The 27,409-nt window shown below is 51.4% G+C and overlaps 1 protein-coding gene across 1 annotated transcript; it reads left to right on the top strand.

Annotated features, from left to right (window-relative positions):
- Positions 1-11,758: 11,758 nt before the first annotated feature.
- Positions 11,759-24,485, top strand: LOC135888159 (zinc finger protein 501-like). The gene is given in 4 exon segments (XM_065415971.1): positions 11,759-11,885; positions 13,066-14,106; positions 14,164-14,306; positions 24,336-24,485. Coding segments are annotated over 4 exon segments (1,461 nt in total).
- Positions 24,486-27,409: the final 2,924 nt, after the last annotated feature.

The raw sequence follows: 27,409 nt of genomic DNA on the forward strand, positions 1-27,409 counted from the left end.
AAAACATTAGAAAAGATCTCCAAGGCCATGAAAGACAGAGGCCATAACAGGGACGCACAGCAGTGCCGCGTGAAAATTAAGGAGCTAAGGCAAGCCTACCACAAAGCCAGAGACGCAAACGGAAGGTCCGGGGCTGAGCCGCAAACATGCCGCTACTACGAGGAGCTGCATGCCATTCTAGGGGGTGCAGCCACCAGTAGCCCAAGCGTGTGCTATCAGTCCCTCGCTGGAAACAGGGAAGCGGGTTCGGCGGACGAGGAAGATGAGGATGGAGAGAACATCATAGATAGCTCACAGCAGCAAGGAAGCGGAGAAACCAGTTTCCCCAACAGCCAGGATATGTTTGTCACCCTGGACCTGGAACCAGTAACCCCCGAACTCACCCAAGACCCTGTGGGCACACAGGGGACCTCTGGTGAGTGTACCTTTGTAAATATTACACATGGTTTAAAAACAAGCGTGTTTAATGATTAATGATTAATTTGCCCTGGCAATCGCGGCCAGTACAGCTACTGGAAAAGTCTGTTAACGTGTATGGGGATGGAGCGGAAATCCTCCAGGGACATCTCCAGAAAGCTCTCCTTCATGTACTCCCAAAGCCTTTGCAAAAGGTTTCTGGGGAGGGCTGCCTTATCCCGTCCGCCATGGTAGGACACTTTACCATGCCAGGCCAGTAGCACGTAGTCTGGAATCATTGCATAACAAAGCATGGCAGCGTATGGTCCCGGTGTTTGCTGGCATGCAGACAACATCCATTCCTTATCGCTCTTTGTTATCCTCAGGAGAGTGATATCATTCACGGTCACCTGGTTGAAATGGGGCGATTTTATTAAGGGGACATTCAGAGGTGCCCCTTCCTGCTCTGCTGAACAGAAATATTCCCCGCTGTTAACCACGCGGTGGGGGGGAGGGGTGAAGTGACCATCCCAGAGAATTGGGTGTGTGGGGGAGGGGAGTTAGTTGGGTTTGTGCTGCATGTTAAACCTGAAACCGCAGCCCCTCCTTTTACATTGCAAACCCATTTTAAATGGCCAACCCAACGGGTGCTTGGTATGGTTAATGAGAGCAGTACTGTTTTAAACCATCCCCACTTGTTAACAAGGTTAAAAAAGCCAAAAGACTGTGTCTTACCATGGCTGCCTGCAAGCTGAAATCTGTGGCCTGGCACTGCGTGAGTGATCTCTCACACCAAACCGGCAGGCCCTCAATATAAGAGGAAAAATGCGACCTTGTAACGAAAGCACATGTGCTGTGTCATGTGAACAGCAAAATCTAACGTGAAAGAGTGTACCCATTGTTCTCAAAAATGTATCTTTTTTAAACAACTCTCCCTTCTCCTCCACCAGCTGCAAATGTTTCACCTTCACAGAGGCTAGTGAATATTCGAAGAAGGAAGCGAAGGACGCGTGACGAAATGTTCACTGAACTACAGACTGCCTCCAACGCTGACAGAGCACAGCAGAATGCGTGGAGGCAGTCAATGACTGATTTTAAAAAAGCCCAATATGAGCGAGAGGAGAGGTGGCGGGCTGAAGAGGAGAAGTCGCGTGCTCAAGAGGAGAAGTTGCGTGCTGAAACGCGGGCTGAAGAGCAGAAGTGGCGTCAACTTGTACTCATAAAGCAAGAGTCGATGCTCCGGCTGCTGGAGCATCAAAGTGATATGCTCCTGCGTATGGTTGAGCTGCAGGAAAGGCAGCAGGAGCAGAGACCGCCGCTACAGCCCCTCTGTAACCAACAGCAGGAGCAGAGACCGCCGCTACAGCCCCTCTGTAACCAACAGCCCTCCTCCCCAAGTCCCATTGCCTCCTCACCCAGACGCCCAAGAACACGGTGGGGGGGCCTCCGGCCACCCAATCACTCCACCCTAGATGATTTCCACAGCAATAAGTTTTAAAGTTTTAAAGTTTTAAAGTGCAGTGTGTCCTTTTCCTTCCCTCCTCCCCCACCCATCCCGGGCTACCTTTGCAATTATCCCCCTAGTTGTGTGCTGCTTCCCTCCTCCCCCACCCATCCCGGGCTACCTTTGCAATTATCCCCCTAGTTGTGTGCTGAATTAATAAAGAATGCATGAATGTGAAGTAACAATGACTTTATTGCCTCTGCAAGTGGTGCTTGAAGAGGGGAGGGGAGGGGAGGTTGGGGTGCTTGGTTTACAGGGTAGTAGAGTTAACCGGGTGGGTGGGGGGGCTGCGATTTCATCAAGGAGAAACAAACAGAAGTTTCACACCGTATCTTGGCCAGTCACAAAACTAGTTTTCAAAGCCTCTCTGATGCGCACCGCGCCCTGCTGTGCTGCTCTAACCGACCTGGTGTCTGGCTGCGCGTAATCAGCGGCCAGGCGATTTGCCTCTACCTCCCACCCCGCCATAAATGTCTCCCCCTTACTCTCACAAATATTGTGGAGCGCACAGCAAGCAGCAATAACAATGGGGATATTCTTTTCGCTGAGGTCACAGCGAGTCAGTAAGCTGCGCCAGCGCGCTTTTAAACGCCCAAATGCACATTCCACCACCATTCGGCACTTGCTCAGCCTGTAGTTGAACAGGTCCTGACTCCTGTCCAGGCTGCCTGTGTATGGCTTCATGAGCCATGGCATTAAGGGGTAGGCTGGGTCCCCAAGGATCACGATAGGCATTTCAACATCCCCAATGGTTATTTTCTGGTCCGGGAAGAAAGTCCCTTCCTCCAGCTTTCGAAACAGAAGAGAGTGCCTGAAGACGCGAGCATCATGTACCCTTCCCGGCCAGCCCACGTTGATGTCGGTGAAACGTCCCTTGTGATCCACCAGGGCTTGCAGCAGCATTGAAAAGTACCCCTTGCGGTTTATGTACTCGGTGGCTTGGTGCGCCGGTGCCAAGATAGGGATATGGGTTCCGTCTATCGCCCCACCACAGTTTGGGAATCCCATTGCAGCAAAGCCATCCACTATGTCCTGCACGTTTCCCAGAGTCACTACCCTTGATATCACCAGGTCTCTCATTGCCCTGGCAACTTGGATCACAGCAGCCCCCACAGTAGATTTGCCCACTCCAAATTGATTCCCGACTGACCGGTAGCTGTCTGGCGTTGCAAGCTTCCACAGGGCTATCGCCACTCGCTTCTCAACTGTGAGGGCTGCTCTCATCCTCGTATTCTGGCACTTCAGGGCAGGGGAAAGCAAGTCACAAAGTTCCATGAAAGTGCCCTTACGCATGCGAAAGTTTCGCAGCCACTGGGAATCGTCCCAGACCTGCAACACGATGCGGTCCCACCAGTCTGTGCTTGTTTCCCGGGCCCAGAATCGGCGTTCCATGGCATGAACCTGCCCCAGTAACACCATGATTTCCACATTGCTGGGGCCTGTGCCTTGTGAGAGGTCTAGGTCCATGTCAATTTCCTCATCACTATCGTCGCCGCGCTGCAATCGCCTCCTCCTCCTCCTCAGCTGGTCCTCCTGGTTTTGCTTTGGCATGTCCAGGCTCTGCATATACTCCAGGACAATGCGCGTGGTGTTCATAGTGCTCATAATTGCCGCGGTGATCTGAGCGGGATCCATGATCCCAGTGATAGCTATGGCGTCTGGTCTGAAAAAAGGCGCAAAACTAGTATCTAAAGACCAGGGGAAGAAGGGAGGGAGGGAGGGGCCGGCGACTGACGACATGGCGTACAGGTACAGGGAATTAAAATCAAGAAAGGTGGCTGTGCATCAGGGAGAAATACAAACAACTGTCACACAGAATGCCCCCCCCAGAGATTGAACTCCTAAGCCTGGGTTTAGCGGGCCGTTGATTTGACGGAGGGAGGGGGGAAGGAAATGAATACAGAACAAATCTATTTTTTACATCTTAAGACGACAGTGCAGCATGACTGATAGCCCTCGGCATTTTCTGGGTGCTTGGTAGCAATGTAACCCTACGTGTGCCAGCCATATGTCTGCCAGCACCCAGATCGCCCTCGGCCTTTTCTGGGTGCTTAGCAGACAATACTTGGCAGAAAATAGTATACTACGACTGGTAGCCATCATCGTCCAACGAGGACGGTTAAAGGCAAGGGGTTGCTGCTGTGTAGCAATATATGCTGTACAGTAGCCAGAAGGATCGGTAAAGGCGCTCAGGCTACAATAATCTATGAGCATTTCAGGCAACCTGTAAATTTGTCCGACGAGGACGGTTACCAGTCGTAATAAACCATCTACTGCCAAAAGGCAAGGGGCTGGTGCAATGCAGCCCTATGGCTGCCAGCCCCACAGCTACCAGCATCCCGAGCGCCGATGAAGGCTACCACTCATGCTGCACCGTCTACCGCCAAAAGGCAGTAAGCTGCTGCTGCTGTTTAGCAATGCAGTCCCACGTTTGCCGGCACCCGGAAGACATATGGTGACGGTGAGCTGAGCTGAGCGGGCGCCATGCTTGGCGTGGTATGTTGTCTGCACAGGTAACCCAGGTAAAAAGGCGTGAATCTATTGTCTGCCGTTGCTGTGACGGCGGGGGAGGGGCCTGACGCAATGTACCCAGAACCCCCCGCGGCACTGCTTTGCATCATTCGGGCATTGCGATCTCAACCCATAATTCCAATGGGCACCGGAGACTCCGGGAACTGTGGGATAGGTACCCATAGGTACCCATAGTGCAATGCGCCGGAAGTCGACGCTAGCCTCGGTACTGTGGACGCGGTCCGCCGACTTCATGCACTTAGAGCATTTTATGTGGGGACACACACAGTCGGCTGCATAAAACCGGTTTCTATAAAACCGGCTTCTATAAATCCGACCTAATTTTGTAGTGTAGACAAGCCCTAAGTCTACCCTCATACTCCCAAACATTTAATATACCTAAGGCCATATCTACACTTTAAGTGTGGGTTAACTCAAGTTATGTCACCATAGAGTCACTACGGTTACTATGTCACTTGTGTGCATGCCTCCTGGACGCCTTGCCTCAGCAGTCAGGGTACTCACCAGAAGCACTTGTATAGATATCCCACTGTCCACCCACTGTATTTTGGGAAGCTTTGGTTTGGCAGTGTATGCTGGGTACCAAACAGGTCAGACAGGGGTGGTTGTGGCCATGGGATCCAACTTCTTATAATGCATTGTTAACCATCCACTGAACTAAGTTAATGAGGTTACAGCGGGGTTTTGCCAAATGGAGTAAGCATTTTAAAATGGGGTTTTAGTTACAATATGGAATCTTATTAAAACAAGTGTAATGAACCATTTAAAATGTTGGGAGGCAAACAGGAGTTACAATGTTAGAACAGTGAAGTTTGGTTTGTTCATTTGATACAAAATAAAGTCATATTAATAATAGTAATTAAAGAAAAGAAACAATTTCGTTCTTCAGCTCTACATTGACTTGCAAATGACTCTTCAATCCAGAGATACTGAATGGGTCACACTTTATGTAATTGTCTCAAGGCTATATAATTTTTTTGAAACAATCTGAGCTGGTGGTTTCAGCATCCAACAGAACATGCCACACATTACAATTAACATTAAACTTATCAGAATAAAGAAAAGAATAATCGGGTGTAACAATTTTTAAAGTTGAAGACCAAGAGGGGGCCCATCCTTTAAGAAGATCATACCAATGGTGTGTTATAATTTGTTCTGCTTGTGCAGATACTCTTTATATTTCAGATCCCTGATGTAAAATAGCCAAACTGCGTGTCTGAACCTGGGCCTGTGTGATTGCAGTCAGTTGGATAATTTGGTTATTTTTCTTCATTAGTTTGTACAGACTTGCCCAATTGACCCACAAAGACAAGTTAAAGTTTAGACTATTACTGGTATCCAGTGTGTCAGTTCTTTTATCCTCATGAGTTGGGAAGTAATAGGTTAAGGTGGGAGTTTTTAACATAGTTACATTACACATACATTGTTCTACTGGTGGTTCTTGCCACAAAAGCTCCTCTAATCCAATGGCGCTGTAGCGAGGTCGAGACTCACCAGCACAGCGCCTCCTGCTGGTCGTCTAGGGAATTAGCGCTCCAGTGTACAGAGCGCCTCCTACTGGCCAGTGTCTCGCCTGTCGCTGGCACCCGTAGGGCCACCGGGGGGGGGGCAAGTGGGGCAATTTGCCCCAGGCCCCCGGCCAGGCCCCCACGAGAATATAGTATTCTATAGTATTGCAACTTTTTTTTATGGAAGGGGCCCCCAAAATTGCTTTGCCCCAGGCCTCCTGAATCCTCTGGGCGGCCCTGGGCACCCATGTCCCTGCCGGACCCCGATGCCCTTTACCTTGGGGTGCTGCCCCCACAGTAACCCCTTATTCTGGGTTTCCCCTCCCAGAGGAACCCCTAACCCTCTAAACCCGCCTTGCCTCAGTGGCTACTACCAGTCATCATCTAGCCCCCGCTCACTGGGGCAGACTGCAGTGTAATGGCCACTCATCATTGGCAAGGGGTTAGGGCCTGCTGCCATTGTAGCTGATTCCTACAGATAGCAGTCTCACATACCGGTGGTGTGAGAAACTGCTGTCTGTGGGAATTACAGTAGCTTCATCACATTGCAGTGTTACAGGTAGCACATCCCTGTGGTTTGCAGTTTCGTACACATGTGTGTGTGTGAAACTGCTATCTGTAGGACCGTGCTACCCGCAGCAGTAAAAGGTCCAACTTTGCTCAAAAAGGTATTTCATGCAGTCTTACGTGTAAAACCGACCTGATAGCTTTCTTTGAAAGGGTAACAACCCTACAAGTGGTAGATGTGGTGTATCTTGCCTTTAGTAAGGCTTTTGATACTGTCTTCATGACCTTCTCATAAACAAACTATGGAAATGAAACCTAGATGGACATAACGATAAATAAGATGGGCAGAACGAGTGGGGTTCTCCAGGGATCAGTTCTGGATATGTTTCTATTCAAAATCTTAATGATTGAGGTCATGGCATAGGATTGAGATCATGGCATAGAAATATGACAACAGTTTTCAAGCATGTACAAATAAAGTAGCATCTTTTTACAGAAGCTGTTTCTACAGAAGCACATTTCTGCACGTAGCAATTTCACATACAATATAGTGCAAGAAGCTGCTACCTGTAGGCATTTGCTACATCAGGTGGCAGTTTAATACAATAGCAGCTTCTAACAATCTCTAGGTATCGGAAAGTGCTACCGGTAGCACATTCCTAGGAGGAGCAGTATCCTTCACTACACCGGCCCTGGGTGTAGGGAAATCACTGGGGTCACCCCTGCTGCAGCCAGAGTGAAACCCGGAGGCACCGTTCCCTCGGTGAGGGGAGTGCAATGGGGAAGGTCTCTCTTACCTTCCCTCCAGGGTGTGCGGTGCCTGAGAGCAGGGGCTGATCAGTGGGGAGCGTCTCCCGCTCGGGGCTGGGATCCCAGCTCTGGTGTGGGGGGATCTGTCTTCCCTTATACCGAGGTGCTGGCCAGGCCGGGGGCTCTGCCCTGGGAGAGGCTCCCGGGGAGCAGCGGGAAGGGCCCTGCTGGAGATTCCCCTCTCCCGGCTGCAGCCAGGGCTCCGGGCTCCCAGCACCAGCCGCCGGGGCTCGGGGACCTTGTACGGAACCTGGAATCCACCAGCAACAAAGCGTTACGGTAGCAAGTGCAATTCACTTCCGTCCCCAGCTCCCTCCTGGGTCCTAGCGCTAGACCCATTGCTCTGCAGCCCCTGGGGCAGCCCGGCCCAGCACCGGGGGGTTCAGACAATCACACACGTGTAGGGCTGGAAGGGACCTCGACTGAGCATCCTCCGTCCCTAGGAGCCCAGCAGCGAATTGCGCGGGGCCCGGTTTGTGTTACAGTCAGAGCCTGCCCCGGCTCGGGCTCTGTTTACCTTCCCGGGTCAGATCCTCCATTGTGAGCCGGGAGCCCGAGCTGAGCCGCTGCTGCTCCCCGGCGGGGTCCGTGCGGGGCGAGACCGGCACTAACCCCCCTCCCCGCCCCGGGCTCTGCCCGCCCCAGCCCCCGAGCCGGAGCCTGCAGGTGATGGGGGGACCCGGGGGAAGGGCCGGGGCCGGGCAGGAAAGTGACTCTGCACAAGCGGCCCCAGATCTCGCCGCCCCGGGCAGCTGCTCCCTGGCTGGGAAGCGCCTGGCGGAGGGACCGGAGCTGCGGCCCCAGCAGCGAGTCGCCGCCCGGGCTCTGCCCAGGATCTGCTCCCGGGGCCAGCTGGGGGTTCAGGCAGGGGGGAGAGCGGCTGGGGGGGGGGCATGGGCGGGCCCCAGGGGGTTCCCTGTTGTGTCCCTGGGGCTGGGTTGTCAGGGAGGGGTGAGAAATGAGACTGAAATGGGGGGGAGGGGGAGGTTATTGTTCATCTGCAAATGTAACCCCGCTACAAACCTCTGAGCCCCTCCCTCCCCTGAGACAGGCCCCTTCGTGCCCCAGCGATGGGTGAATCTCCCCAGCACTGAACTGCTGCTGGGCCCTGTTTGCTCCATCAGAGACACCTGCTCTGAAGGGGGGCAGGATCCTGGTTTACTGAACAGCCCAGAGTGTGACCTGCTCACAGACTGTATCCTAATGCCCATGTGCCAGGCAGCCTGAATAACCTGCTACTGGTGTAGTGTGTGTGTGTGGGGGGGGGTTATAGTGAGATCAATCTGCTCAAATTTCATTTCTCTTCTGTATAAATAGGCTTGGACAAATTAGATTTTTTTTTAGGGTAAACGTCACTTTCACCCTACGCACAAACAGATGAAAAAGTATTTCCATGGATAATAATCAAAATGAACAGAGATGCAAAGTAAGAAAAATAATGTTTGAGAACTTAGATTCATAGATTCGGGGGCTGGAAGGGATCTCGAGAGGTCATCGAGTCCAGTCCCCTGCCCTCATGGCAGGACCAAATACTGTCTAGACCATCCCTGATAGACATTTATCTAACCTACTCTTAAATATCTCCAGAGATGGAGATTCCACAACCTCCCTAGGCAATTTATTCCAGTGTTTAACCACCCTGACAGTTAGGAACTTTTTCCTAATGTCCAACCTGGACCTCCCTTGCTGCAGTTTAAGCCCATTGCTTCTTGTTCTATCCTTAGAGGCTAAGGTGAACAAGTTTTCTCCCTCCTCCTTATCACACCCTTTTACATACCTGAAAACTGCTATCACGTCCCCTCTCAGGCCTTGGCTACACTGGCAATTCACAGCGCTGCACTTGCTGCGCTCAGGGGTGTGAACCCCCCCCCCCCCCGAGCGCAGCGAGTGCAGCGCTGTAAAGCGCCAGTGTAATCAGCGCCTGCAGCGCTGCACACTCCCTCGCAGCGCTGCAAGCTACTCCCCTCGGAGAGGTGGAGTACTTGCAGCGCTGCGAGACAGCTCTCGCAGCGCTGGCGGCGCGACTACACTCGCGCTTCACAGCGCTGCCGCGGCAGCACTGTGAATCCGCGAGTGTAGCCAAGGCCATAGTCTTCGCTTTTCCAAACTAAACAAACCCAATTCTTTCAGCCTTCCTTCATAGGTCATGTTCTCAAACTTCTTAAAGTTTGATTTAAGGATAGTTGCTTGGTATGTTTTGACATGTGATGCTGACAGTGTGTGTCTTAATGGTTATAAAGCTTTAACTTTTTAATCCCAATATCTACAGTCATGACATAATTATTGTCTGACTCACCCTGTAATTTCCTGCTACGGTGAAAACTTAATAAAAATAAAATGGAAACCCTTAAAAATAAACATTGATATTATCTATTGACTTAGTTAAAAAAAATCTGCCAGGCCTATATATAAATATAGCAATACAATCACCACTAGTCTAGTCCCTTTGCTCTCCATTAATAAAATACCTCTCTACAACCGTTCAGATTTTTTCCCTTTTTTCCACTTGCCAAATTTTAATATAAAATCCTCTCAAATTTTGTTCAATTTCTCTATTTATAGATTAATATATTATCTGCTAATTTATTTCTCTAAATACCCACTACTAAGAAAAATTAATTGACTTCTCCTTTCTAATTAACTTACACGTGAATCATTTCCGTATTTTCTCTCTCAGTTATCAAATAGTAATATAAAATCTCCTCAAAAGTCACTGATGTTTGCACTCTAATTTTTGAATTAGATAAGATCTCCTCAATTTGGGAGGAGAAATATTGCCCTGAGACATTGATTTGCTTACAAGAAGAAATGATCAGGTACTCTAAAGACCTCTTGAATTCTATCAGAGAAAAGCGTAAGGAGAAAGAATGGCTGAAAAGTGAAAGCCAAAGAAATACAAATGGAAAATTAGGGTGATTAACTACTGAAAAAACTAACAAGGGAAGTGGTGGATTTTCCATCTCTTAAATTCAGCACTGGATACCTTGGTACATGTGTTTTAGTCCAACACAAGGGACTGGGCTCAATGCAGGAGTAACTGGATGAATTGCACTGGCTTGTACCATACAGGAGGTCAGACTAGGTTTTCTAAATTCAGTGGTCTCTTCCACCTCTGGCCTTAAAAATCCATAACACCACATGGGGATTGGGTGGGTGGGAGATTAAACTCCCCAGTGATAAACTTTCCCCCTGATATCTGCGAATCAAGTTGTTTCCTCCATATTTAATGAGCCTCCCTCAGCTAAGGGACCAGTGTCTCCCAGATACTGATGGGAAAATAGCGGAGGGCTAGATGTACAAAGGGGTTTAGGAATTACAAGATCAGCATAGCAACACCTAACGTTCAGATGCTTTGCCTCTGAGTGGAATTCACAGCCCTGAGTTAGTCTTATACCTGGGCAGAGCTAAAAATTGGATCCACAAAACACAGCATGCTGACCGGGGAGCTGCCTGAGCTAGCCAATAGGAAATGCTGAGGAGAGGGGTGGGTCATATGCCCCTGCCCCTCAAGGGACACAGGCAGCTATCGCTACTTGGTCACTCTCAGCTGTGAACCCTCTCCTGGAGTTAGGCGCACAAGGCTTTGGAGTTTTCCAGGGTACATCTCAGTCTCTCCCATTGAAGCTGTTCCACCATGTAAAAATGGTTACATATGTGTTGGGTAAGAGAGAGGGAGACTGACTCCAGCCCTGGGGCAGGGCGCTCACCTGGGTTTTAGGAGACCCAGGTTTTAGGCCCACTCCTCCAATGTCTATTTAGATCTTTCTGTTTGGGCTGACCCAGCCTGCCTCCTTTGCGTACCTTTTCCTAGCAACATTTATTATCGGTGGTTGTAACTGTGTATGAATTTTCACTCTGTCTGAAAATGGAGCTCCCTACAGGGGTAGGACTGCCCGATCACAGTGACTACAACACATCCTGTGGGGGGATGGGAAACCCGTTCAGGGAGGGGAGTTTCAGGGGGCTGCTGGTGGGTTTGTGTTAGAAGGGCTGGAGCAGGAAATACATAGGGCGAGGGAGGTGGGGACAGGATGGGACAAGCCTGCTGGGACGTCTTCAGTTTATGGCATAATGTTCAGAACAGGCCCTTTTTGGGGATGGAATAAAAATTCCCCCATTTCTGGAACGGGAAAGAAACCAACAGGGCTGGGAAAATTGACTGGACTTTCAGTGCTGGAGCCTGAACCCACTAGACAGAGGCTGCTGTGAAATACAAAGGGGGCACTCAGGGGTGAGGCCCCCGGGAGAGGCCCGGTCCCCTCACACACAGCTGCTGGGAATGGGGAGGGGGTTGGGATTCCTGTCCCTGGACCCTGCTGAGGGGCTCCATCTCCTGTATCAGCCTCTGGCTAGCAGGTGTGTGATAAATGGGAAGGCCCCTGCCCTCCTCCATTGGCTGGGGGGGACAAGGGTGCTCTCTCTTTCTCCCCTCCTGAAGCCTCCGGGCTGCTCTGAGCAGGGTGGGGGTGGGATTCTATATCTCTGGTGCTTATTGTTTCAGATGCCGGTGACCTTCGAGGAGGTGGCTGTGTATTTCACCGAGGGGCAGGGGGCTCTGCCGGACCCCACTCAGAGAGCCCTCTACAGGGTCGTCATGCAGGAGAACTATGAGACGGTGAACTCGCTGGGTAAGGGAGTTGTGTTGCCTTGGTTATTGGAAGCCGGGGGGGGAGGGGGTCTGTGATTTGGCCAGTTTGATTCCTACTCAGGTTCTTCTCTGGTCACTTACGTTACGTCCACACAGCATCGGGGAGGTGGGATTCCCAGCTCTGGTCACTTACGTTACGTCCACACAGCATCGGGGAGGTGGGATTCCCAGCTCTGGTCACTTACGTTACGTCCACACAGCATCGGGGAGGTGGGATTCCCAGCTCAGGTAGATTTACATGCACTAGTTCTGCTAGAGCTAGCGCCTAAAAATAGCCAGGCTGAGAGCGGCTTGGGCTAGCCACCTGAGGACATGCCCAGAGTTAGAGCAGGGTTGTACTCAGGTGATTAGTCCGAGCCACAGCCCGTGCTGCCTTGGCCACATTGCTATTGTCAGACACTAGTGCTTGTCCATCTACCAATCTGGGGATCAAACCTCCCAGCAGCTGTGCAGACAGGCCCTGCGATTTCAGGGGAATGACCCCATAGTCCCCACAGCCCGTTTAAAACAGACTTGGGATAGGAGAGTCGGAAACACAAGGGAGGCCTCATTCATCTCTATCCTGCATCCTTTGAGGTGGCAGAAGCATTGTCTTGTCCTGTCTGTATTCATTCATGTCTCTTCCCCTCCCTTCCTGGGACTAGCTCCATCCATGGGGCAGATGTCACCCACCCACGCTGACTGAGACCTGGCAGGGGCTCCCCGCCCCCGGACTTTACAATCCCCTGGGTGTTTGGAAGGGATCTGGAGGCAGAATCCAATTTCTCCGTTGTGGGTCCCTGGTGCTCTGTGTTGTCTGTTAGAACTAGGTTATTTCTTCCAATCATGGAGGCTTTATTATTTTTTAAATTATATTTTTAAAACCTCTCTTTCTGGCTTCATCCTGTGGTGCCATTGTTGTACCTGGTGCAGTACACTGTGAAACTACAGAGGAGCTTCCATGCTTGGAAGATGAGGAGAAATATCCCAGTTCTAATGGATCCAGGTGCACCAGGGACCCACCTCAGAGAAGGAAAAATTACAGAGGGGTTTAGTAAATGTTCCCTTTCTCAGTCTCCCCAGCAGTTGTGTGTTTTTGCCCCTCTTTGCTGTTCCCCTTTCGTTCCTTTGTCCCCGGCACGGGGGATGACTCCTGTCTGGATTCGCTCTCTGTGTTCCAGAGGGTGCTGGGATGGTGAATGAGAAGGAGAATCCACAGCGGGAAGGTGTTGAGGACGTGGGTCTGCAGGGAATGGTATTGGGAAGATCCGAGGGGAATTTTTACCAGAATCATAAACCAGGAAAAACGTGTGAAAACCAGCGCAGGTCGGAGAGGCTGCTGGGATACGACCCAGGGAAGAAAACGTGTGAACCCATAAATCATGGTGGAGATTGTGAGGATCTCAAGGAAACCACAGCCCAGCAGAGAATCCCCACAGAAGAGAGAAAAAACACATGCACTGAGTGTGGGAAAAGCTTTATGCGGAGATCACATCTTATTTCCCATCAGAGGATCCACACTGGAGAGAAACCATATAAGTGCCTTGTCTGTGCGAAAGGTTTCAATCAGACCGCAAATCTTATTTCACATCAGAGGATCCACACGGGAGAGAAACCCTATAAATGTCTTGATTGTGGGAAAGGTTTCAATCAGGGTTCGCATCTTATTAGGCATGAGAGAACCCACACGGGCGAGCAACCTTATAAATGTCTTGACTGTGGGAAAGGTTTCATTCAGAGCTCACATCTTATTAGGCACGAGAGAACCCACACGGGTGAGAAACCGTATAAATGCCTGGAGTGCGGGAAAAGCTTTGTTCTGAGCTCAGATCTTATTTCACATCAGAGTAGCCACACGGGAGAAAAACCCTATAAATGCCTACACTGTGGGGAAAGTTTTGATTGGAACATGCAGCTTGTTAGACATCAGAAGCAGCACACGGGTGAGAAACCCTACAAATGCTTGGATTGCGGGAAAGCATTTAGTGACAGTTCTGCCCTTATTATTCATCAGAGAGTCCACACAGGAGAGAAACCCTATAAATGCCTCGACTGTGGGAGAAGATTCAATCGGAGCGCGCACCTTACTAGACACAAGAGAACCCACACGGGAGATAAACCCTATAAGTGTCCAGACTGTGGGAAAAGCTTCAATCAGAGCGCGTACCTCATTTCACATCAGAGAACTCACACAGGAGAGAAACCCTATAAATGCCTTGAGTGTGGGAAAAGATTCAGCTGGAGTTCCAATCTGATTTCACATCAAAGAACTCACACAGGAGAGAGACCGTATAAGTGCCTGGACTGTGGGAAAAGGTTTATTGACAACTCTGCCCGTATTAAACATCACAAAATCCATACAGGAGAGAAGCCCTATAAATGCCTCGACTGTGGGAAAAGTTTCAGTCGGAGATCAACTCATGTTCGACATCAGAGAATCCACACAGGAGAGAAACCTTGAATGTTGTAGATGCTTCAGCTGGGGTCAGCTTGTATCAGGCACCAGGAAATCCATACAGGGAATAGACCTCTTAAATATCTTTAACTTGGAAATGTTTCAAGTGGAATTGACATTGGAGACTCCACACAGGAGAGAAATTCTTTCAGTTCCATCACTAGGACTGGCTTTATTTTATTTTTATTTTTTTTAAATCCAATTCCTCTGCAGATGTCTTTGATTTCATTCATGCTAAATCAGACTCATGAGGGCTGGAGATTTAAGTGTCACAGACCTGGAGGAGAAATTCAAATGAATCCCCCACACTCTGTGATCGTTCTGAGCTTAAATCCCAATGTACACATACTGGTGAAGCAGCTTCTGGTATCTTTCCTACCAACCTCTGATTATTTGCAGATCGTAGTTTTGGTTTTCTCCTTTCATTAGGATGTTGTTAAAACTTTTGTAACTAATGTGACCGTGTAAGAAGGCTCCAAACAGGGCAGGTGTAGAGAGTTCAGAGGAGAACATGGGTAAGTCTGTTCTCCTGATTTTGAATCATCTGAAACAAGCTCTGGGATGTTGATTATTATGAAACTGGGAGTGTCTTATAGTCCACCCTGTATTGTGACCTATTTGGAATCATAGAATATCAGGGTTGGGAGGGACCTCAGGAGGTCATCTAGGCCAACACGCTGCTCAAAGCAGGACCAATCTCAAGACAGATTTTTGCCCCAGATCCCTAAATGGCCCCCTCAAGGATTGAACTCACAATCCTGTGTTTAGCAGGCCAGTGCTCAAACCACTGAGGTATTTGCTGAAGGCCATTTGGTCACCTCGTAGGTTATTAGTTTTGTTTTACAGGATGTAGTGCAAGTTTATTGGGGATGCCATAAGACAAATGACCACTTGCTAGAACACTGTCTTATTTTATTGGTACCATTTTATGACCCTTTGCCATGAGATCTTAGTGTTGTTTGAACAATGATTATTATACATCACCATCAGCACAAACACCGATGGGGGCCAGTGTGAGAGTCGCAGGCCGAGAGGCAGAGACTGAAACAGGGAAGGAAGTTCCTGCTGGATCCCTGCAGTGATGGGAGATACGGCCGGGAGAGAGATAAAGGGCTGGGAAACTGCAGGGTTTTCTCTGGAGAGCCAGACAGCTGAGGCTGAGAATTGTTAACTTGCTGCACTAGAGCCGGAGAGAGACAGGAACTAGCCTGTGATCACTGGGTGAAACTGTCCCTGAATCCTAAAGGGCTACAAATGAGGCTGCTTGTGGTGGTGCTGGTTGCATCAGTGATTCCTGGGTGAACGAGGCTGAGCAGAGATAGGAAGGAAACTAGGGAAATCAACAGGCCTGGCCGGCCCTGAGGCCAGCTGACGTCCATCACTGCGACTGGAGGGCAATGAGGAATCTGTGAACCACGATGGTCACCGCTATCCCCCTCCACAGCATCCTTTATTGGGACGACGGAGACTCTGTCTGTCACACTCACCACACGCACGCCAAGGACGTCCCTGGGGGATAAACCCCTCAGCCGGGATTGGAGATGCCGCACCGTTCCCCGGCTCCCGTTAACCCGAGCTCCTTGGCTTTCCTGCTCTCACAGCGTTTGCTTCTCTGTGACTGAATCCCGGCGTCTCTAATGGAGCCGCTGCCTTTTTCTGCCCACTGTACAACGTTGCTCCGTTGCTGATGCCTGCGGGAGGTGGGAGCAGCACCGTGCTGGGCTGGGGCTGAAATGCTTTGCGCTGAGCTGGGCCCTGGGTGTGAGGAGGAGATTTTAGCTTTTATTTCTGGCTTGGAAAGAATAAAGTCGAATTTAGTTTCTCAAACTCCCAGAGTCCTTTGTCGTGAGTCATGAGTAAAAATGGCCTTTAACGGACTTGGAGGCTGTCTGGGAATCTTCTTTGAGGCTTTATTTCCCCAACCCTGAGCACCACAGACGGCACATCCCGGAGCAGCCAACTCTGCGGGCTCTTCGTGGCTAATAGCCATTGATGGACCTATCCTCCATGAACTTACCTCCTTCCTTTTTGAACCCAGTTATAGTTTTGGCCTTCACAGCATCCCCTGGCAATGAGACTAATAAAGAAAAAACCGATACCGTCATTATGGGGTTTACATACGATAGCCCCGCATTTTAACTCTGTAGAAGTGCTTTTCCAAAGGACAACACTCCGTTTCTTTCTTTGTGTCCAGATTTCCAACAGAGCTTTCTCAATGGTAGCCAATTGTGATGGGCAATTACAACTTATGACCCCCTTACAACTTGCTACCCCCTGGATCGGGAGATGGGGAAAGGTGAGAGCTAGCAAATTGTGACAGGCGTACCTCCGTCCATCACAATTTGCTACGCTGGACCAGAGGCTGGAGAAAGGTAGAATAGCAACTGTGACAGGCAAACAGGCGCCATCACAATTCGCTACCTCTGGGCCAAGGATAGGGAAAGGCGAGAGGTAGCAAACTGTGACACACGACCCCCCCCATGTTACAATTTTCTACCCCCGGACCAGATGAGGAATGGTAGCAAACTGTGACAGGCAAACCCCCCATCCATCACATTTTGCTACACTTGGACACGGGGGGTTGGGGGTGGGAGGAGGTGGCAGCACGTTGTCACAGAGCAGCAGAAAAGAATACCTAGTAGATGTCAAAGGCAACAAAGAGTCCAGTGGCACCTTATAGATTAACAGACGTATTGGAGCATAAGCTTTTGTGGGTGAATACCCACTTCGTCAGACTCAGACGCAGTACATGTCAGTAACTGTGACCGGTAGCAAATTGTGATGGTAGTAGTTTGTAAAGTTACACTGTCCTTCATCTGAGCAACAGCTCCCTGGAGACAACAGCTAATGAGCCCCTTCCCCGCACACGCACTTTTCTCCACCCCATCAAGCAGGACCCAGCAGGGACAGAGTCAGCAATGCCTCCTCTCTGCCCTTTAACTGTAGAAACCTGCAGAGCGAGTCCCACTCACAGCCCATGACACTGAGATCCATGCCCCCTCACTCAGGTTAAACTGTCCCGAGCCCCTGAGCAGCTGATTGGGGATTTGAGTGTGAATGATCAGCTCAGCCTGGCTGATTCATCCCTGCCCCTTGCGGGGCTGTGTCAGGAGTGAATTTTCACATCCCCCCTCCCAGCTGGGGACTGCCTGCAAACTGTGTGTGTGTTGCAAGTCGCATCGGCCAGATCCTCCCCTCTGATTCCCTCCAGCTGGGATCTGGCCGCACGGGTTCCAATGGAGTTATGGCCAATTTACACCAGCTGGGGATGAGGCTTGGGTTACGTCTACACTGAGATAAAAAAAACCCTGTGGCATTGAGTCAGAGCCTGGGTTAGCTCACTCAGGCCTGGGCTACGGGGCTAAAATGAACTGTGTAGACATTTGGTTTTGGGCTGGAGCCTGAGATCTGAGACCCTCCCCCATGGGGCTCCAGCCCCAGCCCGAATGTCTGCACTGCAATTTTATAGACCCACAACCTGAGCCCTGTGAGGCCCCGCCAGCTGAGCCAGGCCTGGCCATGTCAGGGGTCTTTCATTGCAGTGTGGAGGTACCCTTGAATCGTTTGTACAAACATACAGTGCGTCTCTTAGCAAGTGTTTTAGGGTGACCAGATGTCCCGATTTTATAGGGACAGTCCTGATATTTGGGGCTTTTTCTTATATATGCACCTATTACCCCCCACCCCCTGTCCAGATTTTTCACACTTGCTATCTGGTCACCCTAAAGAGTTTGTCAGACCTGGTTTGGGGCGACTTCATTGTCAGCCAGGGCCACGCAAAGTGGAATAAAAACCAACCCAGAAAGGTAAACGGCCCCGCTGGCGTAATGAGGTCTGGGGTCACTCACACAATATTACGTATAACTCTATTATGCTCCCGTTCTTCCCGCACCTCAGCTTCACTCTCTGGTGAAAGCCAGGCCAGAGCTCTTTTCACAAGGCAGGACACAGAGTTAAACTTCAGGGCTGTTGTATGTATGTAAAACCCTGTTAAGTAGGTGGTAATATTGCCCAATCGGCTTGGAAGAGAGAGTCCCACAGAGGGCCCTGGGAAAAATAGACATCTCAGGCACACAGAAATTATTATAAATAGGACAACCCATTGTAGATAGGATTTGGAATACTGTGAATATCATTTAAAGAAAAGCTGTTGGGCAGTAAATCTACAGGCGCTCCGTATAGAGACGTCCCCATTTTGTTGCTATTACAGATATTCAAATATAAGGTTCCCACGTGATATCGACCTTCCTGATCTTGAGCACGCACATTAAAACACCGTCCCCTCTGATCGTCTCGCAGAGATGATTTCTCGGTCATTGTAGTGTGGCCATTGTATGTGCTGTGTGTGTCTCATTGAGTCATAAACTTTGAGGTCAGAAGGGACCATCATGATCATCTAGTCTGACCTCCCACACATTGGTTCTCTGGACTCAAGTCCCCTGGACCCTTCACAGCTTGAGAAGAACGGCAGCATCTCAGCCCTTTCAAAACGCTTCTGAACCCCTTGACACTCTGGGGATCTCCACAGCCAGCAGCATTCCAGCCCATGGGTTAATAACAGACTGGTCCTCACTGGCTGGTCAAATCGGATCTAAAGTGGTACAGTACAGGTATTAGGTTCAGCATATGAAGCATCTATTCCCTGGATCTCTATAAGACTTTCACTCTAGAAGGGGGTAGGCAAACTATGGCCCGGGGGCCGCATCCGGCCCTTCAGACATTTTAAACTGGCCCTCAAGCTCCTGTCGGGGAGCAGGGTCCAGGGCTTGCCTCGCTCTGACGCTCCAGCTGGGGAGCGGGGTCGGGGGCTTGCCCTGCTCTGTGCGTACTGTGGCTCCGCACAGCTCTCAGAAGCAGTGGCATGTCCCCCCTCTGGCTCCTACATATAGGGGCAGTTAAGGGGCTTGGCACGCTGCCCCCACCCCAAGCACCGCCCCCGCAGCTCCCATTGGCCGGGAACCACGGCCAATGGGAGCTGCAGGGACAGCGCCTTTGGACGGGGCAGCGTGCAGAATTGCCTGGCTGCGCCTCTGCGTAAGAGCCGGAGCAGGGACATGCCGCTGCTTCTGGGAGCAACTTTGAGGTAAGCGCTGCTTGGAGCCTGCATCCCTGACCCCCTCCCACGCCCCAACCCCCTGCCCCCGCCCTGATCCCCCTCCTGCCCTCCAAACCCCTTGGTCCCAGCCCAGAGCACCCTCCTGAACCCCAACCCCTCATCCCCAACCCCACCCCAGAGCCCGCACCCCCAGCCGGAGCCCTCACCCACTCCTGCACCCCAACCCCCAATTTCGTGAGCATTCATGGCCCGCCATACAATTTCCATACCCAGATGTGGCCCTCAGGCCAAAATTTTTGCCCACCCGTGTCTTCTCCCCATATGAAGTGGCTATTAATGTACTGGAGGGCTTTGCTAGTAAGCGAAGCTGGAATAGCACTCTGAACAGGCGCTGGGACTCCACCCCTCAGCAGGGCTGTTTCACCCCTTTACTTAAAACATTGCCCCATTGATTGATTCAGCTCTGGGATGGTGACTGGGGAGCACTGGGGAGACCAGGACTGGCATGGGCGGTGCATATAATAGGCTGGGGAAGGCTGTGCCTCCCCAAACAGCACCGAGCCGCTCCCCCTCCCCCTGCTTGCTGCTAGTTGGCCCTAGCCTAGGCAGGCTGCTCCTCTTCCGCGAAGCCTGCTGAGGCTGGGACTTGGGGTGGCTGGGGCCGCCCAGCGCTCTGCAGCTGGGGGTGGGGGCGCTGGGCTTCGGTGGGGGAAGGGGGACAGGAGGGGAAGGGCCTCAGGCAGAAGGGGTGGGCCAGGCCGGGGGCTAGCCTCCCCGAACCTGTGATTCACCCACCACCCATGAGGACTGGGATTGCAAATGCAGTTCTGGTGCCTGCGTATTAAAAAGAATGTTGAACAAGCAGGCTCCCAGCATGCCTGTTCTCAGCTCCTCCTCCAGTGAGTTGGGCCTTCCCCCAGATGCCGGATCACATGTAGGTCAGAGAGGGGGCTCGGACATGCACTGGAGGGGCAAGGACACCCGGATCTCAGCACATACATGGAAGGAGATTATGTGGGACTGAGAGGTGCCCCTCTCTTGCAACTTCCCAGTGCCCCGCCTCTTTCCTCCCACTTCCCTCAACCCCATCCCCCTGTCCTTAGCCCCCCAACCTCTGTCCCTTCCCCTACCACCGTACCCCATTTCCCCCTGCCCTCTCTGCAGCCCCAAACCCCTCTCCCCATTTCCTCCCACTCCTTTCCCTCTCCTTGTCCAAAAAGCATTTTATTATCTATTTAAAAAGTCAAATATCCCCAGTGGCTGGTCAGGGCCGGCTCCAGCATTTCTGCCGCCCCAAGCAAAAAAAAAAAAGCCGCGATCGGCGGCGGCAGTTCAGCGGCAGGTCCTTCGCTCCTAGAGGGAGTGAGGGACCTGCCGCCCCCGAATTGCCGCAGGTGCCGCCCCTCTCCCTTGGCCGTCCCAAGCACCTGCTTGTTAAGCTGGTGCCTGGAGCTGGCCCTGTGGCTGGTGATGGGATACTGGATGGGGAGAGCTCTGAGTCACTACAGAGAATTCTTTCCCAGGTGTCCGGCCGGTGGGTTTCCCACATGCTCAGGTCTAAACTCTCCTGCCGACATAGCGCTGTCTTCACCGGGGGTTAGGTCAATATACCTGCGTCGCTCCGGAGGGTGGATTTTTCACGCCCCTGAGCGACAGTTGTGCCGCTGTCCGTTTGTAGAGTAGACCTGACCTTAGGAAGGAAAAATCAAACGCACAGATACAAAACGGGGAATACCTGGCAAGGTATGGGCTACATGGGGACTTAGCTTGGTTGAACTACATTGCTCAGGGGGTGGATTTTTCACACCCTGCCCTGAGGGAGGTAGCTGGGTCGACCTAACTTTTAAGTGTAGACGGGGCTTGATTCTATTTCACCCCTTTTCTTCCTGGGCAGCAGCTAAACTCTCTGCTGAAGCAGAGGTCAGAGTCGGGTCTCTTCTGCACTTTAGAAGGGGTTACACAGAGTTCAACTTCAGGGCTATTGTAGGTGTGTAAACCCCTGATAAGCAGGTGTCCATATAGCCCAGTAGCCAGGTGGCTGGATAGGGACAGTGCAGGGAACCTGGGAATTCCCTCCCCTTCCCAGCTCCCTTTCTGGGTCCTAGACAAAGCCCTGGGGCAGCCTGGCCCAGCACTCAGAGCGGTTCTTGCGCAGTTCCTGTCAGTGCGGGGTGGAAAGGAGGAGCCCGCAGGATCCCTGGGAGGGGGAGAAGGGCGATTTCTAGGGGGACCAGGGACTGTCCCCAAATCCGAAGGGGACGCGGGGACGGCGGGGTCCTGGCCCCCAAGGGAGCCTGCCCGGAGCTGCAGGGGGCGCGTTTCTCAGTGACCCGGGCGGTGGGTGGGATTGGCTGGGCCGGTCTCTATAGGGAGCGAGGAGGGATTTCGGGCGGGACCCCCGGCTGAGCGGGGTATGGGGCGGGGGGGTCCGTCGCTGCTGCCCCCACAGGGCCCCGGTTCGTGCTGGGAGGGGGCGGGCTGCGCTCGCTCGGCCTCTGTTTATCTTCCTGGGTCAGATCCTCCATTGTGAGCCGGGAGCCCGGGCTGAGCCGCTGCTGCTCCCCGGCGGGGTCCGTGCGGGGCGAGACCGGCACTAACCCCCCTCCCGCCCCGGGCTCTGCCCGCCCCAGCCCCCGAGCCGGAGCCTGCAGGTGATGGGGGGACCCGGGGGAAGGGCCGGGGCCGGGCAGGAAAGTGACTCTGCACAAGCGGCCCCAGATCTCGCCGCCCCGGGCAGCTGCTCCCTGGCTGGGAAGCGCCTGGCGGAGGGACCGGAGCTGCGGCCCCAGCAGCGAGTCGCCGCCCGGGCTCTGCCCAGGATCTGCTCCCGGGGCCAGCTGGGGGTTCAGGCAGGGGGGAGAGCGGCTGGGGGGGGGGGCGTGGGCGGGCCCCAGGGGGGTTCCCTGTTGTGTCCCTGGGGCTGGGTTGTCAGGGAGGGGAGAGAAATGAGACTGAAATGGGGGGGGAGGTTATTGTTCACCTGCAAATGTAACCCCGCTACAAACCTCTGAGCCCCTCCCTCCCCTGAGACAGGCCCCTTCGTGCCCCAGCGATGGGTGAATGTCCCCAGCACTGAACTGCTGCTGGGCCCTGTTTGCTCCATCAGAGACACCTGCTCTGAACGGGGGCAGGATCCTGGTCTACTGAACAGCCCAGAGTGTGACCCGCTCACAGACTGTATCCTAATGCCCATGTGCCAGGCAGCCTGAATAACCTGCTACTGGTGTAGTGTGGGGGGGTTATAGTGAGATCAATCTGCTCAAATTTTGTTTCTCTTCTACATACAAAGGCTTGGAAGGATGAGATTTTCAATCAGTAAGTGTCGGTAAATGTCCATTTCTGCTCACACACACACAAATGGATGAAAACATATTTCCACTGAAAATAGTCGAAATGTGCAGAGAGGCAAAGTAAGAAAAATGCTGCTTGAGAACTTCTGAGAGTTTGAATTTAGGCTATTTACTTGGTATAGTTTGACACGTGATGATGATGACAATGTGTTTACCATTTATAAAGCTTTCAGCTTTTTGAATCTCAATGTCTACAGTCGTTGAATAATTATTGCGTGATCTACCCCATTATTTCCTGCAACTGGGAACATTTAAATCAATAACAATTGAAAATAAATCCTTAAAAATAAACACTGATATTACCATTGAAATGATCCAAAAAATCAAATTCTGCCAAGCCTGTATATAAGTCTAGCAATACAATAACCACTAAGTCAGCGTTTCTGAAACTGGGGGTCCTGCTAAATAGACCCGCTAAATCGACCGCCGGTGCCATAGTGTAGACCTGCCCTCAGTCTCTCCCACTGAAGCTGTTCCACCGTATATAAATGGTTACATATGCATTGGGTGAGAGAGAATGAGACGGACTCCAGCCCTGGGGCAGGGCGCTCACCTGGGTTTTAGGAGACCCAAGTTTCAGGTCCACTTCTCCCATGACTATTTAGACCTTTCAGTTTGGGCTGACCCAGCCTGTCTCCTTTGTGTACCTTTTCCTAGCAACATTTGTTCTTAGAGGTGATTGTAACTTTGTATGAACTTTCATCCACTTTCCAAAAAATGGAGCTCCCCACTGGGGTAGAACTGCCAGCTCCCAGTGACTACAACACATCCTGAAGGGGGAAACCCATTCAGAGAGGGGAGTTTCAAGGGGCTGCTGATGGGTTTGTGTTAGAAGGGCTAGAGCAGGAAATACACAGGGCCAGGGAGGTGGTGACGGGGAGGGACAAACCTGCTCTGACATGTTCAGTCGGTGGCATCCCTGGGTCTCTCATGTGCCCAGTTTCGTTTCTGCTCAGGTTCTACCCTGGTCACTTAGGTTACGTCCACACAGGCACTGGGAGGTGGGATTCCCAGCCCGGGTAGATGTACATGCACTAGTTCTGCTAGAGCTAGCGCCTAAATATACGGCCTTGGTAGTGGCTTGGGCTAGTCACCTGAGTGTGTTCAGAAGACGCCTATTGGGATCCGGGGTGGAAATTCCCCCATATTTGGAACTGGAAACAAACCCCCTGGACAGGGCTGGGAAAATTGACTGGACTCCCAGAGCTGGAGTGTGAACCGACCATGCAGAGGCTGCTGTGCAATACGAAGGGGGCACCCAGCGGTGAGGCCCAGGGGAGAGGCCCCGTTCCCTCACTCCCAGCTGCTGGGAATGGGGAGAGGGTTGGGATTCTTGTCCCTGGACCCTGCTGAGGGGCTCCACCTCCTGTGATAAACGGGAAGGCCCCTGCCCTCCTCCACCGGCTGGGAGGGACAAGGAGCTCTCTCTTTCTCCCCTCCCTTAAGCCTCCTAGCTGCTCTGAGCAAGGTGGGAGTGGGATTCTGCTCCTCTGTCTCCACCAGACCTTTCATTTTATCGGCCCTCCTCCCCTGGGACTGGAGGGATTGTGGCTGGGGCAGCAGGTGCTGAGTGAGGGACTCTTGTTTCAGGAGCCGGTGACCTTCGAGGAGGTGGCTGTGTATTTCACCGAGAGGCAGGGAGCTCTGCTGGACCCCGCTCAGAGAGCCCTCTACAAGGACGTCATGCAGGAGAACTACGAGACGGTGACCTCGCTGGGTAAGGGATTCTTGTCCCCTTGATTATTGGAAGCCTGGGGGGGATGGGGAGAGAGGGACTGGGATGACTGGTTAGGGGGCGGGACTGTGATTTTTCAGTTGGGCTTCTGCTCAGGTTCTTCCTTGGTCACTTAGGTTACTTCTACACCGCAGCTGGGAGGTGTGATTCCCAGCTCAGGTACATGTACATGCAATAGTTAAAAATAGCAGCGCAGATCGCGTCTAGTGCTAGCCACTTGACTACATGCCCAGGGGCAGGGCAGGATTGTAGTCAGGTGTGTAGTCCGAGCCACAGCCCATGCTGCCTTGGCCACATTGCTATTGTCAGACACTAGTGCTTGTCCATCTACCCAGCTGGGGATCACACCTCCCAGCAGCTGTGCAGACAGACCCTGCGATTTCAGGAGAATGACCCCATAGTCCCCACAACTCATTTAAGACACACTTTGATCTCCACTCCCCCAGCCATGGGACTGAGGAGTCAGAAACACAAGGGAGATGTTAATTTATCTCCATCCCTGCATCCGTTGAGGTGGCAGAAGCATTGTATTGTCCTGTCTGTATTCATTCATGTCTCTTCCCCTCCCTTCCTGGGACTAGCTCCATCCATGGGGCAGATGTCACCCACCCACGCTGACTGAGATCTGGGATGAGCTTCCCGCCCCCAGACTTTACTTCCCCCGGGGTCTTTCGAAGGGATCTGGAGGCAGAATGAAATTTCTCCATTGTTGGTCCCCGGTGCTCTGTGTTGTCTAGATTATTTCTTCCAAATGGCTCTATTTTAAAAAAGATATATTTTGAAAACTGTTTCTAGCTTCACCCTGTGGTGCCGTTGTTCTACCTGGTCCAATACATTGTGAAACTCCTTCTAGATTCTCTCTCTGTATTCTAGAGGGTGCTGGGATGGTGAATGAGAAGGAGAATCCACAGCGGGAAGGTGTTGAGGATGTGGATCTGCAGGGAACGGTATTGGGAAGATCCGAGGGGGATTTTTATGAGAATCGTAAACCAGGAAAAGCCTGTGGAAATCAGCGCAGGTCAGAGATGCTGCTGGGATATGACACAGGGAAGAAAACATGTGAACCCATAAATGATGGTGGAGATTGCAAGGATCTCGAGGAAACCACAGCCCAGCAGAGAATCCCCACAGAAGAGAGAAAAAACACATGCATCGAGTGTGGGAAAAGCTTCAGTCGAGGTTCACATCTTATTTCCCATCAGAGGATCCACACGGGAGAGAAACCCTACAAGTGCCTTGTCTGTGGGAAAGGTTTCAATCAGAGCTCAAACCTTATTTCCCATCAGAGGATCCACACGGGAGAGAAACCCTATAAGTGCCTTAATTGTGGGAAAGGTTTCAATCAAAGTTGCCATCTTATTAGGCACGAGAGAACCCACACAGGTGAGAAACCCTATAAATGCCTGGAGTGCGGGAAAAGCTTCATTCAGAGCTCGGATCTTATTTCACACCAGAGAACCCATACGGGAGAAAGACCCTTTAAATGCCTGGACTGTGGGGAAAGTTTTGATTGGAACATGCAGCTTGTTAGACATCAGATGCACCACACGGGAGAGAAACCCTACAAATGCCTGGATTGTGGGAAGGGGTTTAGTGACAGTTCAGCCCTTATTACTCACCAGCGACTGCACACGGGAGAGAGACCCTATAAATGCCTCGATTGCGGGAGAAGATTCAATCGGAGCTCACACCTGACTCGACACAAGAGGACCCATTCTGGAGACAAACCCTATAAATGCCTGGAGTGTGGGAAAAGTTTCAGTCAGAGCTCATACCTTATTTCACATCAGCGAACGCATACAGGAGAGAAACCCTATAAATGCCTCGAGTGTGGGAAAAGATTCAGTTGGAGCTCAGATCTGATTTCACATCAAAGAACTCACACAGGAGAGAGACCTTATAAGTGCCTGGACTGTGGGAAAAGCTTTAGTGACAACTCAGCCCTTATTAAACATCAGAGAATCCATACAGGAGAGAGACCCTATAAATGCCTCGACTGTGGGAAAACTTTCAATCAGAGCTCCACCCATATTCGACATCAGAGAATCCACACTGGAGAAAAACCTTGAATGTGGGAGAAGCTTCAGTTGGAGTCAGCGCATATGGGGCATCAGCAAATCCATACGGGGAAAAGACCTCTTAAATATCTTACGCATGGAAAATGTTTCAGGTGGAACTGACACTGGAGACTCCACCCAGAAGAGACATTTTACCAATTCTATCACTAGGAATGGCCATAGTTTATTAAAAACAAATCCAATTCCCCTGCACACGTCTTTGACGTCTTTCATGCTAAGTCAGACTCATGAGGGCTGGAGATGAAAGTGTCTCAGATCTGGAGGAGGGATTTGTATAAATCCCAAACACGGCCTGATACTTCTGAGCTTCAGTCCCTGGTTCCATCTATGGGTAAAGCTGCTTCTGGGCTGTTTCCTACCCAGCTCAGATTGCAGAAGGGAATTTGGGTTTTCTCCTTTCATTAGGATGATGTTAAAACGTTTGTAAATAACATGATCATATAAGAAGGCTCCAAATGAGGCAAGTTTAGGCAGTTTAGGGGAAACCAGGGGTAAATCTGTTCTCCTGAGTCTGAGTCAGAAGGAACATGCTCTGGGACGTCACTTTCCATGAACCTAACCGTATCGTACAGCCTGGTCTGTATTGTGGGTTATTCCCTCTTTGCTGAAGGCCTTTTGGTCACATAGAATCGTAGAATGTAAGGCCAGAAGGGACCACTAGATCATCTAGGCTGGCCTGCTGTATATCACAGGCCACCAACCACACCCAGCATCTGCACACTAAGCCCTACAATGGAAATGAAATAGTTCCCGTCTTTGGATATTAATTTAGTTTGACGTGATGAAAAGCCGATTTACCGGGGACTTCACAAGACAAATGACCCTTTGCCAGAAGAGGCCTTTTTTATTTT

Source organism: Emys orbicularis, chromosome 13 (assembly GCF_028017835.1).
Source record: "Emys orbicularis isolate rEmyOrb1 chromosome 13, rEmyOrb1.hap1, whole genome shotgun sequence".
In the NCBI taxonomy this organism is placed as follows: Eukaryota; Metazoa; Chordata; order Testudines; family Emydidae; genus Emys; species Emys orbicularis.